The sequence below is a fragment of the Apis mellifera genome, linkage group LG16, assembly GCF_003254395.2.
Source record: "Apis mellifera strain DH4 linkage group LG16, Amel_HAv3.1, whole genome shotgun sequence".
Lineage (NCBI taxonomy): Eukaryota > Metazoa > Arthropoda > Insecta > Hymenoptera > Apidae > Apis > Apis mellifera.
Genome location: NC_037653.1, coordinates 1,024,544 through 1,041,307, shown reverse-complemented (window position 1 = coordinate 1,041,307; position 16,764 = coordinate 1,024,544). Strand labels below are relative to the sequence as shown.

Here is a 16,764-nt window from a genome sequence, read left to right as displayed (position 1 = left end):
TAATATATAAATGGTATAATATAATGAATTAGATTAATAAATTGATAATTTACGTTTAGAAATAATTAAAATATAATAACATTAAGCAAATTGTAAGTCAATAATATTGTTTGTTTGTATCTATGTATAATTGTATTACTGTAACCTTAGAACCTTATTTTCATAGAAATTATAACTGTGTATTCTATTTCGATATTCTATGTTGTCATTGAAAATAAATGCTATATTTTTGAAACAATTTTTGTTAATAACTTTTTTTAAATGAACAAGGCTAAAAGAAGTCGTTATACAGGGTTACTCAAGAGATGTTCTCAACAATATATGTCAGGGTTAAGTTTATCAAAGCTGCCACTCCTATACTGAATAATTATATTATAAATGATTAGATTATTATACATTAGTCATATTATCATTTCCAACTATATTTTTCAATTTAAATTAGAACAATTTTAAAATGCATTAAATAAAAACAACTTAGAAAAATCAGATTAATGATCAAAAAAAGAAAAACATATACTTGGACAGGAAATATTTATATCAAAATTTTAACTCTCTTTTTAACATAATTGCATTCTTATATTAAAATATTTTTCAAATATGAAAAAATTTAAGAGAATTATTATCATGATATTTGATTTTTGAATTTAAATTTTAAAGATATTGGAAAGTTTCTCATTTGTTAAAACGAAAAAGTTTTAATAATTACTGACGAAAATTTATCTTTAGGAAAAGTGATTTTTTTTTTTTTACATATTGAGTATGCAAGATATTAATATAATAATGAGAAAACTTTGGAAAATGGATTCTGAAGAGTAAAGGAGCAAATAAAAAAACTTAATATACAAATGTTGCTTCTTAGTTATTATATATAAAAAATTTATTATATATAAAATTATATTATTGTATACATATATATTACATTAAATATAATAATATATATTACATTAATATTACATTATATATAAAAAATTAAAGTTTATATTAGACAAAGTGACATATCTCTCTTAAAATACTACCATCTTTAATTCGCTTCATTTAATGCAAACTTCAATAATTAAGTAAATAGACATAATAGACATTTTTGATTATCAATTTTTGTATTTTTGACTCTTAATTATAAAATATTTTTTCTCTTCATGATTTTCTCCTCTTATATATTCGAGAAATTTTACAAAATTCATCTAAACTAATCATTTTTTCTTATAAATGGCTCAATAAATTTTTATAGGAAATAAGTATGCATGGATCAAAAAAAAAAAAAAATAAATGATTCCAATTAAAAACAAACTTGACCTTATATATTTGCAAAAAAATTAATAACATCAAATTATGACATATATTGACAAATTGTGACAATTATAATATCAACAACTTTTCTATGAAACATTTTTTTTTTTCAAACGATAGATAATTTGCAAGTTATTCGAAGTGATAACATTACATGACTCACTCTGTATAGATATTATTAAAATATAAATTTGTGTATTTTAATTAACGATCTTTTAATATACATATTATGCATATACATATATTGCTATATATTCTACTTTGATCTTAAATACTTGCCTTGATGTAAAAATCTCACATATGAACAAACTATTAATATAATATACTATAATACTTTTTGAATTATTTAACATATTTCGAGCTACAACAATTTTCATAATGTATTCGTCATTCTGCTGCATAACGACTTTGATCATGTCGAATGAATGTAGACATTAAGGAGTTTAATCATTATTTCATTTCATTCGATATCATAATTCTTTTTATCGAAAACAAAATATTTGTAAATTATATAAGTCATGTATAAGTCAATCCAAGCTTAATTGACTTTTTGACTTTATGAAAAAAAGTTTTGTCAATGAATTATTAACGAAAAACACTGGCTAATCATGTAGATCTGGGTAATGTTGGATATTGAACAGTCGAAGACTAAACTATATTGTATTTATAAATATGATTTTAAATATACTTGAGAACAAAATTTTGAAAACAATTTAATTTAATTTAATCGTTGTTAAATATTTAACGTATTGGAATATATATTTTATTTTATCCTTTTACAATTTTATATAACGTTCATTATATAATTTTAAAAGATTTAAGATAATTTTAAATTTTAATTCGAGATATTGATAATTCAATTCTACTCTATTCAATTATTCTCTTATTATTATTTATTTTAGTTTTAAATAGTTATATAATAATAACAATACACAAATGTCCAGAGAAAAGTCACTTAATTTCATAATTGTTGATTGTGTAATAAAATAATTTTAATAAATTTACTTCTTATTCAAGGATGAGATAGAGTATTATGAAATAGTATCTGTAACATATGACAATTATATTTTTACACTTGATGAATATCTCTAAAGCTTTCCAATTCGGTGGAATATATTTTAGATTCAAGTTGCATAAAATACATAGTTGTTTGTAGCACGTGTCATGCGTTTGATACACTATTTTGAATTATCTTTTGCTCACACAAGTCACATTTTCTCCCGTTATCTTTGCTTCAATTTGACTCGTGGATTTTTACCAGTATACACAGCTCGTGTCTATAAGTGTAAGGTCGAAACAACATGTGTCAAGCTCGATGACTCATGTTGCGACGCATACAGTCTAGGATAAAATGATAGGATATCCTATGACCTTCAATGTTTCTCGAAGCTGATGTAAATGCAGTTAAGTTTTATAAATTATATAAAATTATTTAATAATATGAAAGAAAATGCAGTTGATAAAGATCACGATTGGCCAATGTTTTTTCGTTAATAAAATCGAAACTTGTATGTATAAAAATTTTTGCAAAATATTGCATAAAATTATCTCACAAACTATTGTAATTAAGCTAATCGATTTTTGAATTATTCTACAGAATTGAACAATGATTTTTAATCTCATGACAGGTTCATGGATTTGTCTAAAATTTTTATATTGTATTACAGATTATTATATTGTAAACTATAAAAATATTAATATTTTTATAATTCTCAATTTGAAAAAAAATATTATTTTATATTATTTTTGAAAATTGATTAAATAATATAATTGTACGTATTATAGTGAGATTAAAATCGTTGATACAAAAATTTGAACGTAATTCGACAAATCGATCGATAAATCGAAGATCGATTGATAGAAAAAAATATACGAGAATCCAGAAATGTTGCGATTAAGATTTCATTATTTCTCTATGATTGTTTTTTTCTATGTATCTATATCTTATCTCCGAGATTATTGGGATTTCTTAGGATTTTGAAAATTCTAATGATGTTTCGAAATTATAAATATTATTCATAAAACTAATTAATCTAATCAATTTATAATTAATCTAAATATTTTGATAATAATTTCCGTGTGTCAGATTTGAATAAATTTAATTTGATATTGAATTAATTTAAATAATTTATTAATATTATTTAATTAAAGTAATATTTCCAATAATTTTTCTAACAATTTTTAAATATTTTAATAATTTTAATTTCTATTAATTGTTACAATGTAATCCATTATTATTCGAAAACGTAGATTAAATTTAGAAAATAATATTAATTATGAATAATTCGTTATTTCAAATATGAAAGAAGAAATAATCATTAAAATAATTCCAAATAGAAATTATGATATTGTTTTGTATAAACACATATATATAAATTTTAGATATAGACTTTAATTGATATTGATTCTAAAACTATGAACACTTATTTTTTAAATAATTATTTTAAATAATCATTAATCAAACAATGTGTTATTTTAAATAATAATTATTTTAAATAAAAAATTTATAATAAAATCAAATATACAAAAAAAAAAATATAATGAAATGTATTGAAAAAATTTTTTTCATTTTTTTTTTTTCGAATTCATAACGTATGCGTCAACCGCCGAATAAATCTAGAATAGAAAATCCTCATGATTCATACATCATTAATCTCGAATGTGTTAATATTTAAATTAAATTTATTTATTTAACAATAAGATTAATGTCTTAATGATATTTTAATTTTGATAATTTTGATAATATCGTTCTAATTCTTTTTTTTTTTATGTCATTATTAAAACAAAATTTCAATTGATAGAGTTTAAAATATAACATTTTTATTAATTTTATTTAATATACTATATTTTGAATTACTTATTTATTTATTTATTTGTCAAAAAAATGTTGTCAAGAAAATCTTTATTTGATCCGAAGTTGAATATTATGATAGAAATTTTCTTAATTTTAACATTTTTCCAGATTTCAAAATCAATATTTTTTTAAATAAAAAGACTACTATTATATAAATTTTATTCCTTTTGTTAAAATTGTTTGTTTTATTAAACATTTATTAATCTTTTTTATTAAATAAAATAAAAAATGGCTAGAAAAAAGAAAAATCGTTCGAATCTCGTTTTTATGATTAAAAGATTATATAATCATCAAAATTGCAAAATTATAATTCAATAACGGTAAAATAAATGTTTTAAATGTAATTTAATCAAATCCATTGTTGATATACAAGAAAGTATTTTATCATTTTTTTCGATTAAACGTTTTCTGTATTTGGGCTTAATATGTTGATAAAGTTATTAACAGAATATATATGTACATATACATATACATGTCTAAAAATAATCTTCAAAATCATGCAAAAATTAAATGTATTATTTATATATTTTTTTATTTCATAAATAAAAATATATTTTTTTTGCAATAATAGCATAATTTAGATTAGCATATTTTATTAAAAAAGATATTTAGGTATACATTAAAAAAAATTTCTATCATTGCAACTGATGTTGAATATTATTTAATAAATAATACGATTATAGTAATATTAAATAATGTTTATCATATTTTTATAATATAATATTATTCATATATTTATATAGAATAAAAGATGTATTATATTATTGTATTATATTTTATGGAATCTTTTTTAATAAACATTCAAAAATAATTGATTTCATAAATTTATTATATAAATTTTAAAATATCTCTTTCATAACACTAGTAAAAAAAATTGCAAATACACTTCTTTCCATAAAAATTTCATAGGATTTGATATTGTCTTAAACAATATATATAAATTTTAATTTTTAAAAAAATATTTTCAATATTTTATGAATAAATAATATTTATACTATAATAATATTTTATTATAAAATAAAAACTATTTATTTCGATCCTTGTTATAACGTGTTAATTTTCGTTATAAAATGTAATTATAAATTTATCGTTCAAATATCATCTTTTTTGTAGCGAAACAGTAAAATAGATTACTTCTCAATTGAAATATGCTATTATTTGTAACAAAAATGAAGTACATCCTTTTTTTCTTAAATGTTATTTTTCATAAATAAAACATATTAGTTTTTGTACATCAAAACGTATCTGCATTATATCATCGATTTTTCGCTTCATATACATGCATGTACCATAGTATAGTAATAATCATCCTATCACTAGATAGATCACGCATAGTCTCATGTTCGATTTGTCACAATTGACACCCTTTGTGCGCTCGACTAAAGCAATTTCATTTACGATGTGTTGCAAGTTGATTATATACAATAGAAAATGAATTTAAAATATTTCTTATATTTCGAAGTAAAAATCATTACGAATTCTATTTATCGATTTCTATGAAACGAAAGATTTTCGAACGATAAAAGATTTTCTTACGCGTTTGATCGCGAGCATGCGTATTAATTGTATATTTTACACTAGAAATTATATGTGCGCATGCGTGTAATAGTGAGTAAGGCCAAAGGTACACAAGCATTTTATACGTGTTACATGTCACGTTTCCTTTGTCAAAGTAGGATTTTAATTGAATGAAACGAAACAGAAACGATCTCCGTGAAACGATTGAAATGAAAGATTTTCGAACGACAAAGGATTCTCTTATGTTTAATCGCAAGCATGCGCATCAATTACATACTAGAAATTATGTGTGCGCATGCGCATAATGATGAGTAAAGCCAGGGATATATGGCGTTTACACACCGCGTGTTACATGTCACGTTTCCTCTAAAGTAGGATTTTAACTGAATAAGCATTTTACGAGTTTTTTTATGGGTGTTTTATACATTGCGTTTTCTATATCAATTACATTTTTACTTTTCACCGCTGTGTTGTCAAATTAATAGTAAATACTGTATCGCATTGCTATCGTGTTTTATTTTCCGCGTATGACACGCAACAGGCGGCGTTTTACAAGTGTGTCAGAGTGTGTCAAAACGTGTTCTTCGCATGTATAGTCAGTTGTATTAAAATATAATTTCTACTTCAACGGAGAAAACATGACGTGTAACATGGAGCGAAAACATGTATTTCTGACCTAAAAACTGATTGAAATCTGATTTTTAAATTTGCGAAATTGGTACTTTTATAAACATTTTTAAATTACATTATTTTAAAATTATTTTTTAAAATTATTTGAAAAATTATTTATTTTTCGTACAATATAGATATTGAAGTATTATAATAATTTAGATAAAAAATGAATTTTTATTATATTTATATTATTTATATTTGCAATTTAAACGATGTTATTATTTACTTTTAATAGAAATAACTAATTTTTTTTAATCTTTAAGTACTAGAATATTGAAACTTATACAATTACTATAGAAAGTTTCATGGATAATTAATATTGTTGTTATTATATATGATATATAAAATAGATAAAATAATAGATTAAATAAAAATCAAATTTAATTGTTCTTATTTTGTATTATTAATAAGAAAAAATCCAAATTGAAGAATTGGAAATATATTAAAAATTTTTTTTTTTATAATTATCTATAATAATTATTTATGTCTTTTTAATTATAACTAATTTATGAAATTGGTTTCTGTTTCCTTTTTAATATTTTCTTGTGAATTTTTTTCACAAAAAGTATGAAAAGAAAATTAACAGTATTCAATTTTATATAAAAATAAACATGAAAAAAATAAATTACAAAAAAAAAATCAGATTTTATTTTTAGCAGACAAAATTTATAAAAGAAAAACTATTAATTAATATTCAATTTATAATAAAAATAAAAATAAATATAAAATGAATTTGTATTAATCCTTATTATAGATGATTTTAATATAGATGAAAAATAAATTAGTCAGTTTATTAATTGAAAATATATAAATCCAATAATTTCATTAATTATAATTCAATTAATTTTATTAATTGGTTATTTTAAATGAAGCAATAAACTTTATTCCTTCAATTTATTAATTACTTCAACAAATAAAAAATCAATAAATCAAATAATATGAAAATTAAAATATAACATTTATCAAATAATATTTTCATTTGAAGTATTTATTTTGAAATTGTTATTTGAAATAAATTTCCCTGAATTTGAATTGAATTTTGTGAAATTTCGAATGCAAAGTCTAAAGTACTTATTTTTTATTTTTTTATTTTTTGAAAAAATGTATGTAGTAATAAGATTCATAACTATTTGAAACTTAAATGGAATGAAAATTGTAATCATCTTTTTCATTTAAAATTATAATGATCTGTTTCTTTTTTAATGGAAGTTTCTTATATCCTCTACGAAAAGAAATCTTTCCATGTGAATATTTCAATGAAATTAGAATAAATAGAATTTATTCTAATTTATTTTACGATTTTTAAAGAATTGTAGAAAGTTAAATTATTATGTGATAATTTTAATTTTTAAATATTAATTGTAATTGTATATGGTTTTTATTACGTTCTTATGGAAAAAGTAAAATATAATTTGATAATAATGTAAAGTATTTGAAATTTATTATTAAATAATAAAATGATTACATCAATTACAGATTTAGATATCAAAAACAAATTTGAAGAAAGAAAAAAAAGATATGATAAAGATAAAATTTGAAAATGTAAGTCACAACAAACTTGTCATATTTATTGTGATCATGTAGAAAAAAATTTAGATATGTAATTATAAAAAAAGAAAATAAGTTATTAAAATAAGATTGTGTTATTTCATATCATTGAAAATTTTTTCTTAATATTTCAATTTATTTCTATTAAAGATTATCTAAATTTTTATTTATCTAATTTTATTTTAATTTAAAAGAATTATTTTTTTTTTTAAATATACATTTCTATTTAATTTTCAAAATTTTCAAATAATATTTTTTTCAATTTTATTCCAAATTGAAAATAATAATATTTTTATTGTTTTTTTTCTAATTTTTGATACAAAAATCTTGAGTATATGTAAATATCTCATGGCACACCGATTAATCAATCATTATTTTATTCTATTTATTTTAAAAAAAAATTTAATTCGATATTTTCAATTCTTCATATCTAAAAAAATTGAAGAATCGATTATTTGAGAAAATAAGATTATTTGAGCAACAAAAATGTATTAATAATAACAGTAATAGATGTATAATAGTTTTAACCAAAAATAACAAATACAGTAAAAATATTTATATATTGAAAAATTAATAAATTCAGCAAAGATCAATCAATGAATAATAAGTAAATAAATTTCTTTTGAAAAATGATAAATAAGTTATTTAAATGCAAATAATAATTATGAATAATTTATGAAATAGAAAATTATTTAATTGCAAATATATATATAAAATATATAAATATATAATATAACATATAAAATTATGTAAAATTATCTACTTATAAAAATATATATAAATACTTCATAAATTACTTTTTCATTTTTTTTTTTTAGATTGGCTACCAAAGATGTGTTCGTGCATGGAGACTGATGGCTCGTTCCTTGGTCAATCTGCATGTAGTTACCAACGACTCAATCCAAAGAAGAATCTGTTTTGTTCCTTTGCCCGTGTTTGCACGTCAAAAAAATTCACTCAACAGTCAGACGAAAGCGAAGATGACGAAAAACAGGTAAATCATTTTATTTTGCATATTTCATCATATTTAAATGTATTACATATTTATTGAAAAAATTAAATGATTCTTATTTGGACTGATTGAATAAAGAAAACGTCAATATTATTTGTACTTGTTATTATTAGAATTTGTAGAATGAGTTTTAAACCGTGAACTTTTAATTTGATGTTTTTATTGATGATTCAAATCATTTAACATCATTTTTCTTGCAATTGTGATGGGTACTCAAGTACATATCAGTATTTCCCGATGAGTCACGGAATCAAGAAAAATATTATGGATTTTTTAAACAAAATATTTTTATTTTTCCATATGATGTATTTTATTTTCCATATGATTTTGTTGGTTTATAATAAACTATGTTTCTTTGAAATATAAATATTGAATATACATATTGTAAATTAAATTACAATATATATTATTTCATTTTTTCGATTTTTGAATTGTTATAACTTTAAAAAAAAAAATATTGGGAAAATTCGATTCAGATGTGTAAAAGTATTTTTTTTTTTCAAAATTACAATGATTCCAAAAATATAAATTAAATTTTGTCAATTGATTTCTAAGTTATCCTATTTATTTAATTACATTTGTTGTATATTTATATAATTATACATTATACATAATATATATTAAATTGTCTGATTCAAAAATATTAATTACATATTTTGGAGAAAAAATTTAAAATTTTTCAGAAAATAAAGTTAATAATCAATTTCTTCTGATCCATTTTTATATATATATAAAATTATTATATTATATATAATTATTATTATTATTATTATATATGATTATTATTATTATTATTATTATTATTATATATATAATTATTACTATATAATATATATTAAAATTTTTTTAATAAAATAAACATCAAAATATCAATTTTTAAAATATATCATTAACTCAAAAAAGAGAAACATTGATAAATTTAATAAACTTTATTTAATAATTTATTTTTGATTTAAATATAAATATATATATAAATCTGTATATAAATCAATATTTTAATTAATAAAAAAAATTATCTTCTATTGTTGATTCATAGACGGAGGAACTGCGATTTTACTGCGATGATGATACTTCCTACGATATGATCGTCGAGATGAATCTTCGCGTGATCGATTTGTGTGAAATTCTTAAAAGGAAAAAAAACACTATTGAAATCGATTGGACGATCGTAGAAACCTGGCCAGAACTAGAAATAGGTAACCAATTGTTTCGATTGATTAAAATTTCATCGAGATAAACAATACTCTTATTTTTATTAATTTTAATTATCGAAAAAATTCTATTCGAATTTATATAAGATATTAATTTATTCGAGACTCAAGATTAATTCAAAAAACCAAAACAAAGACAAAAGTTACTATATAAAAATATCAGATGGTGATATGAAAAAATTGATATTTTTTTTTTTTTATTTTATTGTATGTTTCTACTTTGCAAATTTTTGTGTTTGTTTTAATCTCTAGAATTAATTTTCCAAATATTCATGAATATTTCATGAATATTTTATATATTTTTTAAAAAAATATTTTTTTTTATGGAATTTTTATAGAAAGAAATTTATGAATATTCTATAATCTGTATAATAAAAGTATAATAAAAGTATAATGAAAACATGTTATTTTAGAATGTTTATTAGAAAAAGTTCCATAATATAATATAAAACTATTAAACTATTAGATATTAATTATTTAACAATATAATATCATATTATTAATATGATTTCATATAGAATAAAAAAATACTTTATTACTTTATACTTAAATACTTAAATTTAATATTGTTATAATATGTTGTAATTATTATTTTGCATTTTTGTTTTGTATTATTATTATATTTAATATTGTTGTAATTATGAATAGTATTGAATATTTCTTAAAATGAAAAACTTTTTTAATATTAATGAAAAAAATCTATTCTTTTAATAGAAAAATTTTATATTTTATAAGTTCCATCCAAAATGAAATTTTTATTTTCAAGAATTTTTTTTTTTATCTATTCTCATTGAAACTTATAATATAAAAACTTTTTCTAAAAAAGTTCCATAGTTTCATGTTATAAATATAATTTAATTAAAATTTCACAATTGCTCAAATTCTGATTTATTTATTATCAGATAAAAAATCATGTAACTTTTAAAAATCAAATTATTTTATAAAAATTAATAAAAATTTTTTTTTATTATTAAAATAAATAAAAAAGATAAGACAAAATAATTTGAGATAAAACGAATTAATTTGAATATGATTCTTAAAAGATTCTTAAAAAATAAATAAAAAAATATTGTATAGATATAGTAAAAGAAATAAAATTATGAAACTATATAAAAATATAAAAATAAAATAAAATAGAAATAAAAATCAAAATTACAGAGCGTACGTTGGAAGATCACGAAGATATTTTGGCTGTGCATAGAGAGATGAAAACGTTTTCTGTTAAGCGATCACGAAAATTTTTTTTCCGTCAGGATTATTTTAAGTACCAGTTTTTCCATGATCCAAAGGTGAGTATTTAGATTAAAACGTATTTGTTCTATTGTGTATTATACAATAACTTGCATTAATATTCATATTATGTGATAAAGTTTATTATTCTACATATTTATTTATATTTTATTAAATTGATTGTTTTTTTGATATATTTGAACATTACTTATTTGACATACATATATTTTATATATAATAAATAATAAATTAAAAAATGGAGAAATGTAATATCATAGAAATAGTATAACAGTTCATTTCTTGTCATTGTTTTCAGTTCATTTTATCGCTTTTTATAGCAAACAGTGTAATATATAAACATAAATATAAGATTTACGTAAGTTGATCTGAATATCTTTGATAACTTTCATCATTATTTAACGTATTGCTTATTGTACAAAAGATTATTGCATTAAGATATATGTATTAAGTAAATAAAATATTAAATATTATATTACAATAAGTGTTTTAATTTATTAAAAAACAATCAATTTCATAATATTATTATAAACATTTATTATAATCTATAGTATAATAATCTCTCATATAATCATACTATACAAATATTAATTAATTATTGTAAATAACTAAAATTTAATTCGAATATGAGATCGTAACAGCATTCATAATAATTTCGTATCACTCGTTTACATTTCCTCGCGTTCCTTTTACGTCAGTGTAGCATAGCTAAGATAACTAATAATTAATTGATTAGTCTACACGGAAGCGATAAAAACTCGCATTCGTCGAATTATCGGGATAATTACGAAATTTTGGTGCACATTATCATGAATTCGGTTGGTAATTTCAAATTGTATTTTGAAGAATAGCCAGCCTACTTTATCGACTGCGATTCGAGAATCGTTCTTACCGATTGATATAAAACACCAATACGCAGTGTATATCGAGAGTGCATATGGTTTCGCTCTCGTGCAACGTTTCTGCAATTCGCGTGAATCCATTATCGTGACGCGTTTACCTTGAATCATTTTCAAAGAATATAAAGAAGAGTCGCGCGTTTCAGCTATTCTCCCCCACTGAGATGATTAAGATTCCAGCCGTCTTTGCGGAAGACTGGGATGCCTTGAACGAAGCGGAAGCTACATTACGAGTGAGTGAAAAATCGATCGATTTTCAAGTCGACACAATTTTCCGTGAACGATCTTTCGATTGTGAATTTGTTTGATCAGTGATTTCTTCTTGACATTTCAGAAATATCTTGAAGACGAAGGTGTAGAATGCCCAGAAGTATTCGGTTTAGCGTGGATACAGAACGGCCGTTTGGACGTTTGGAGAAGAATTCATTTGCTTCTTCAAGATCGAAAGCTTTATCAAACGAAAAAGGTAAGGTGATTATCTTTTAAATACACATGAATATGAATGATTTTCATTCAATGATCGACAACATTTTAACAATCACAGTTGTTAATTATCTTTCATCAAAATAATTTTGGTTAGTTGCAATTATTTTACATTCATTTACATCATTTTATCTTTTATTTTCGTTTCTATTTCCATGTGAAATACGTGTATAAATAAAAAGTTGAAATGATTGAATTGTTTAGATTGAATTTTTCAAACGAATTCTTACGGAAAAAATTATCATTAAACATTTCGATCAATGGAAATAGGTTAGTTTAACTTTTTGATTGCGTTAGGGTAACAATAATGGAAAAATGATCCGTATTGAGCATCGAAATATGACATTATTTTAGTGACACGCGATCAACACGCGATCAACATGCAGTAGACACGCGACTCACACACATTTATGGCTTTTATCCAATACCGAGTAAAATCGATCTTTCCATTGACGAACACTTTTGGTCCATTTCGCGAAAAACATTTCACAAAATGGAGAAAGCTAGATACTATTTATGCATATATATTGTTACAAATTTATACAAATACAATTATTATATACTCAACAAAATTTAATTATTATATGCTCGAGATTTTTTTGGCTGTATTCTCGAGAGTCAATTTTATTAATAACCTAATCTTAACCTAACTTAACATGAAACTAGTGAAGTAAATAATGTTATACCAAAACAATAGGACATAAATTTCTTTAAATGCTTGGGTTCTTGATCTTTTATCTTTCATTAACTTTCATCTTTTATTTTTTACGAGTATCATTATTGAAAAATATAAAATAAAGTTAGAATTTTATGTGTTTAATAATGCACATATATATGACTCGTAGCCAATTTCAAACTGTGAGATTATACAAATAAATACTACATATACGTTAACACTTATCGTTTATGCAGATGTGATGGATATCTGAGAATATACGCCCCTTACACATTAAGGCTGATTTACATTTAGATATTATCTATAAACAAATTATTCTTATATATTATATGTTAGCAACAGAATCTTATTCTAACATAAAATTCAGAATGTTATTATCATTTAATTTTAATTAAAATTCAGAAATCAAAAGAATCTGTAAAATTTTTTATTTAATGAAATATGAATGTGTATAATTAATAATATTTTGAAAAATTCATTATTGAAAAGAATAAAAACTTTTATTAGAAAGAAATAATAAAAATGTTAAATTTAAATGATAAATTAAGATATTTATTATATATTTTAAATTACTTTTTTAAATATATGTTGTAATAGAAACATAACAATTTATAATTAATAGAATTAATAATATTTTTTATCAATTCGATCAATCGTATCAAAATCCGAAATCTCTGGATCAAAATTAAAAAAGAATCAGACAATGTTATCAGATTATATCGGTGAAACATCGTGTATTTATAATTTGATATTTCTTGATGTTTCTAACTATATTGACAGAAGTGTATGACTTACAAAGTATATTATTATCTGTCAATAATTTCTATATTAAAATTATTAGTTTATTGAAAAATTCACAAATATTATGAATTATTATACAAAAATATGGATAAAAATTTGAAAATAGAAAAGATAAATAAAAGGCAAAGAATGTTAATGTAATTAACAATAAAGTAATTTTGTAAATAAAAAAAATAGAAACAGAATTTAAACAATTAAAAATGTCTTTTTTTATTATGAATCAATAAATTTAATAATTTATAATTAAAAAACCACCCAATCATTTTTTTTATTAACTTGGAAATATTTCCGGTGAAATCGAAGAAATGTGTATTAAAATCCAGAATTTTCAGATCAAAACCAAAGAGATCAAAATCTTAGTAATTTCTTATATAATTGAATATATTTTTTAATTATACACATTTTTATATATAATCTATACTTTATGAATTTTTAAGAAGACTTTGTAATTATCTAATTATGTATGTAAATAACGGAAAAAAATAATTGAAGAAGTTTTTTGCGTCTTAATGACTTTGAAAAGACCATAAAAAAAAATTAGTTTGCACTAAAATAGCCAATTGAGCGTTGGAAATAATATAATTATCGTCCTCATTAACACAAATCTTCTTAGATATCTTTAAGATTGAATTCTGTTGTTAATTTTATTATTATTATTATTATTTTACACACATATTATTATTTTATATATATTTATTTGTTATGGCCTCTCAATTTTTTAAAGAATATTTATCGATAATCTCAATATATAAATTTTGAATGATTTTTTTACAATTGTTTATGTGTCATTGTTGTTTCTCTTTCATTCTACTTAATTATATCGATACTATAAATATTGCTTTAATATCAATAATAATCGATAATCGTATATCTCTACCATATATAATTCATGGACAAAATTATCTCGGTCAATATAAATCAGCTTTACATTAAATATACATTACTCTACGTGTGCATGGAATCGATCGTCCATTCTCATCATTTATCGATCCACGGCCTTCCTATTTCTGTGTCTCGATCCTTCTTTATCCACATGTTTTTAACTCGTAGAGTCATAGAGCAACGATCATATTAACGGTCATATAAAAAAGAGGATTGCCGAATAATGCAAAAGAAGGAGAGGCATTGTATCGTACAATATTTTGTTTGAAAAAGAAATAAAATTTAAATTTAAATTACAATCTAATTTTTAAAAGAAGAGATTGTTCTGCGAATTTTTTACTTCATTTTATTTATTAGAAAATTAATTTTAATTAATTCAAGTAATATTAATATCGATTAATTTATTATTAATTTAACGAGAGATAAAAATATAATATTCGAAAAATAAATTGAAAATGAATTTCATATTTTATTTCTAATTTATTTTATATTATTATGATGCAATACTATTTTTAATACTTGAGCAATGTCATGCTATAAAATGATCGTTTTGATCATTTTCTGACATTATATATTATATTAGAGCATATTATTATATAGAGAATGAAACAGGGGAAAAAATTTTTTTGCTATTCATGACTTGTATTAGCAAATAATTTTTTTGCATAGTAATATTTAAATTAATAAATAAATTTTTATTTTGCGTAATAATTTACAATAATATAAGTCTTATTTTTAATATAATAATTTTTCTTATTATGTAAAAATAATTTTGGAAAAACATTAGATTAAATTTAAAATAGATTAAAAAAAACTCATGAATATTTTTAATTTATTCATCTATACTGTAAATATTATTTTACATATTTAGTTTAAATATCAATAAGATCTAAAGTACAAGATTAAAGAAGAAAATATTATAATTGAAAAAAAAAAATTAAAGTCAGAAAGTATATTTAAAAATATTAAAACTTTCAAGCTTTTGGAATCATCTCAAAAATTAATTTCATTATGCACATTAAATCTAAGTAAAGCTAATATAATAGCTAACTTTTGATAGTTAAAAGAAAATTGAATGAAATATAAATTCAATATATCTTATCATTATTTAAGCATTCAGAACTCAAGTCTCATATTGATCAATTCCAATGCAGTTGATGGTGGAGTAGCGATGAATTTAATTTCTATGAATTTCATTTATAAATAATTCAGATATATAAAAATTTATAATTAATGAATAATTAGGAAAAAATCAGATTGAAAGAAAATACCTAGGCAGTGAGAAATAATCATACATATATATATATATATATATATATATATATATATATATATATATATATATATACATATACATTTATAGCTGCTTTCTGCTTTTCTAGCTGCTTTCACCGAGTACAATCGGTAGAACCGTTGTTTCACTACTTTCACGGTCGTACTTCTTTCTTATCGAACTTTGTCCTTTTCCTTTCGATTTATCTTTTATCGCGATATTTATCCTTTCTTCAGAATAGTCGAGATATTGAAATATCACTTTATTATTTTAAATCCTTTATTTAAATAATACAGTTATATATTATGACTGTAAATCTCATTGAAATATCGATGAAAATAATTTTTATTAATTCGATAATGTTAATCGATGACAATATTAACCGACAATAACATTGACC

At 20.9% G+C, this 16,764-nt stretch overlaps 2 protein-coding genes across 6 annotated transcripts in view; one reads left to right on the top strand and one right to left on the bottom strand.

The window, feature by feature from the left end:
- The window catches only part of LOC100576563 (growth factor receptor-bound protein 14), a 55,167-nt gene that overhangs the window by 10,391 nt on the left and 28,012 nt on the right, over nucleotides 1–16,764 (top strand). For 4 of the 5 annotated variants that reach the window (XM_003249108.4, XM_006557690.3, XM_006557692.3 and 1 more), the window contains exons 3-7: nucleotides 8,698–8,873; nucleotides 9,928–10,087; nucleotides 11,261–11,391; nucleotides 12,396–12,482; nucleotides 12,584–12,715. In XM_003249108.4, the coding sequence (XP_003249156.2) occupies nucleotides 8,698–8,873; nucleotides 9,928–10,087; nucleotides 11,261–11,391; nucleotides 12,396–12,482; nucleotides 12,584–12,715 (686 nt within the window). Of the gene's footprint in view, nucleotides 1–6,360; nucleotides 6,378–8,697; nucleotides 8,874–9,927; nucleotides 10,088–11,260; nucleotides 11,392–12,395; nucleotides 12,483–12,583; nucleotides 12,716–16,764 lie in introns of those variants that run through there. The other variant, XM_006557695.3, reaches the window with a different exon arrangement.
- The window catches only part of LOC100577347 (SET and MYND domain-containing protein 4), a 76,440-nt gene that overhangs the window by 35,931 nt on the left and 23,745 nt on the right, over nucleotides 1–16,764 (bottom strand). The gene's annotated exons all lie outside the window — the stretch shown is intronic.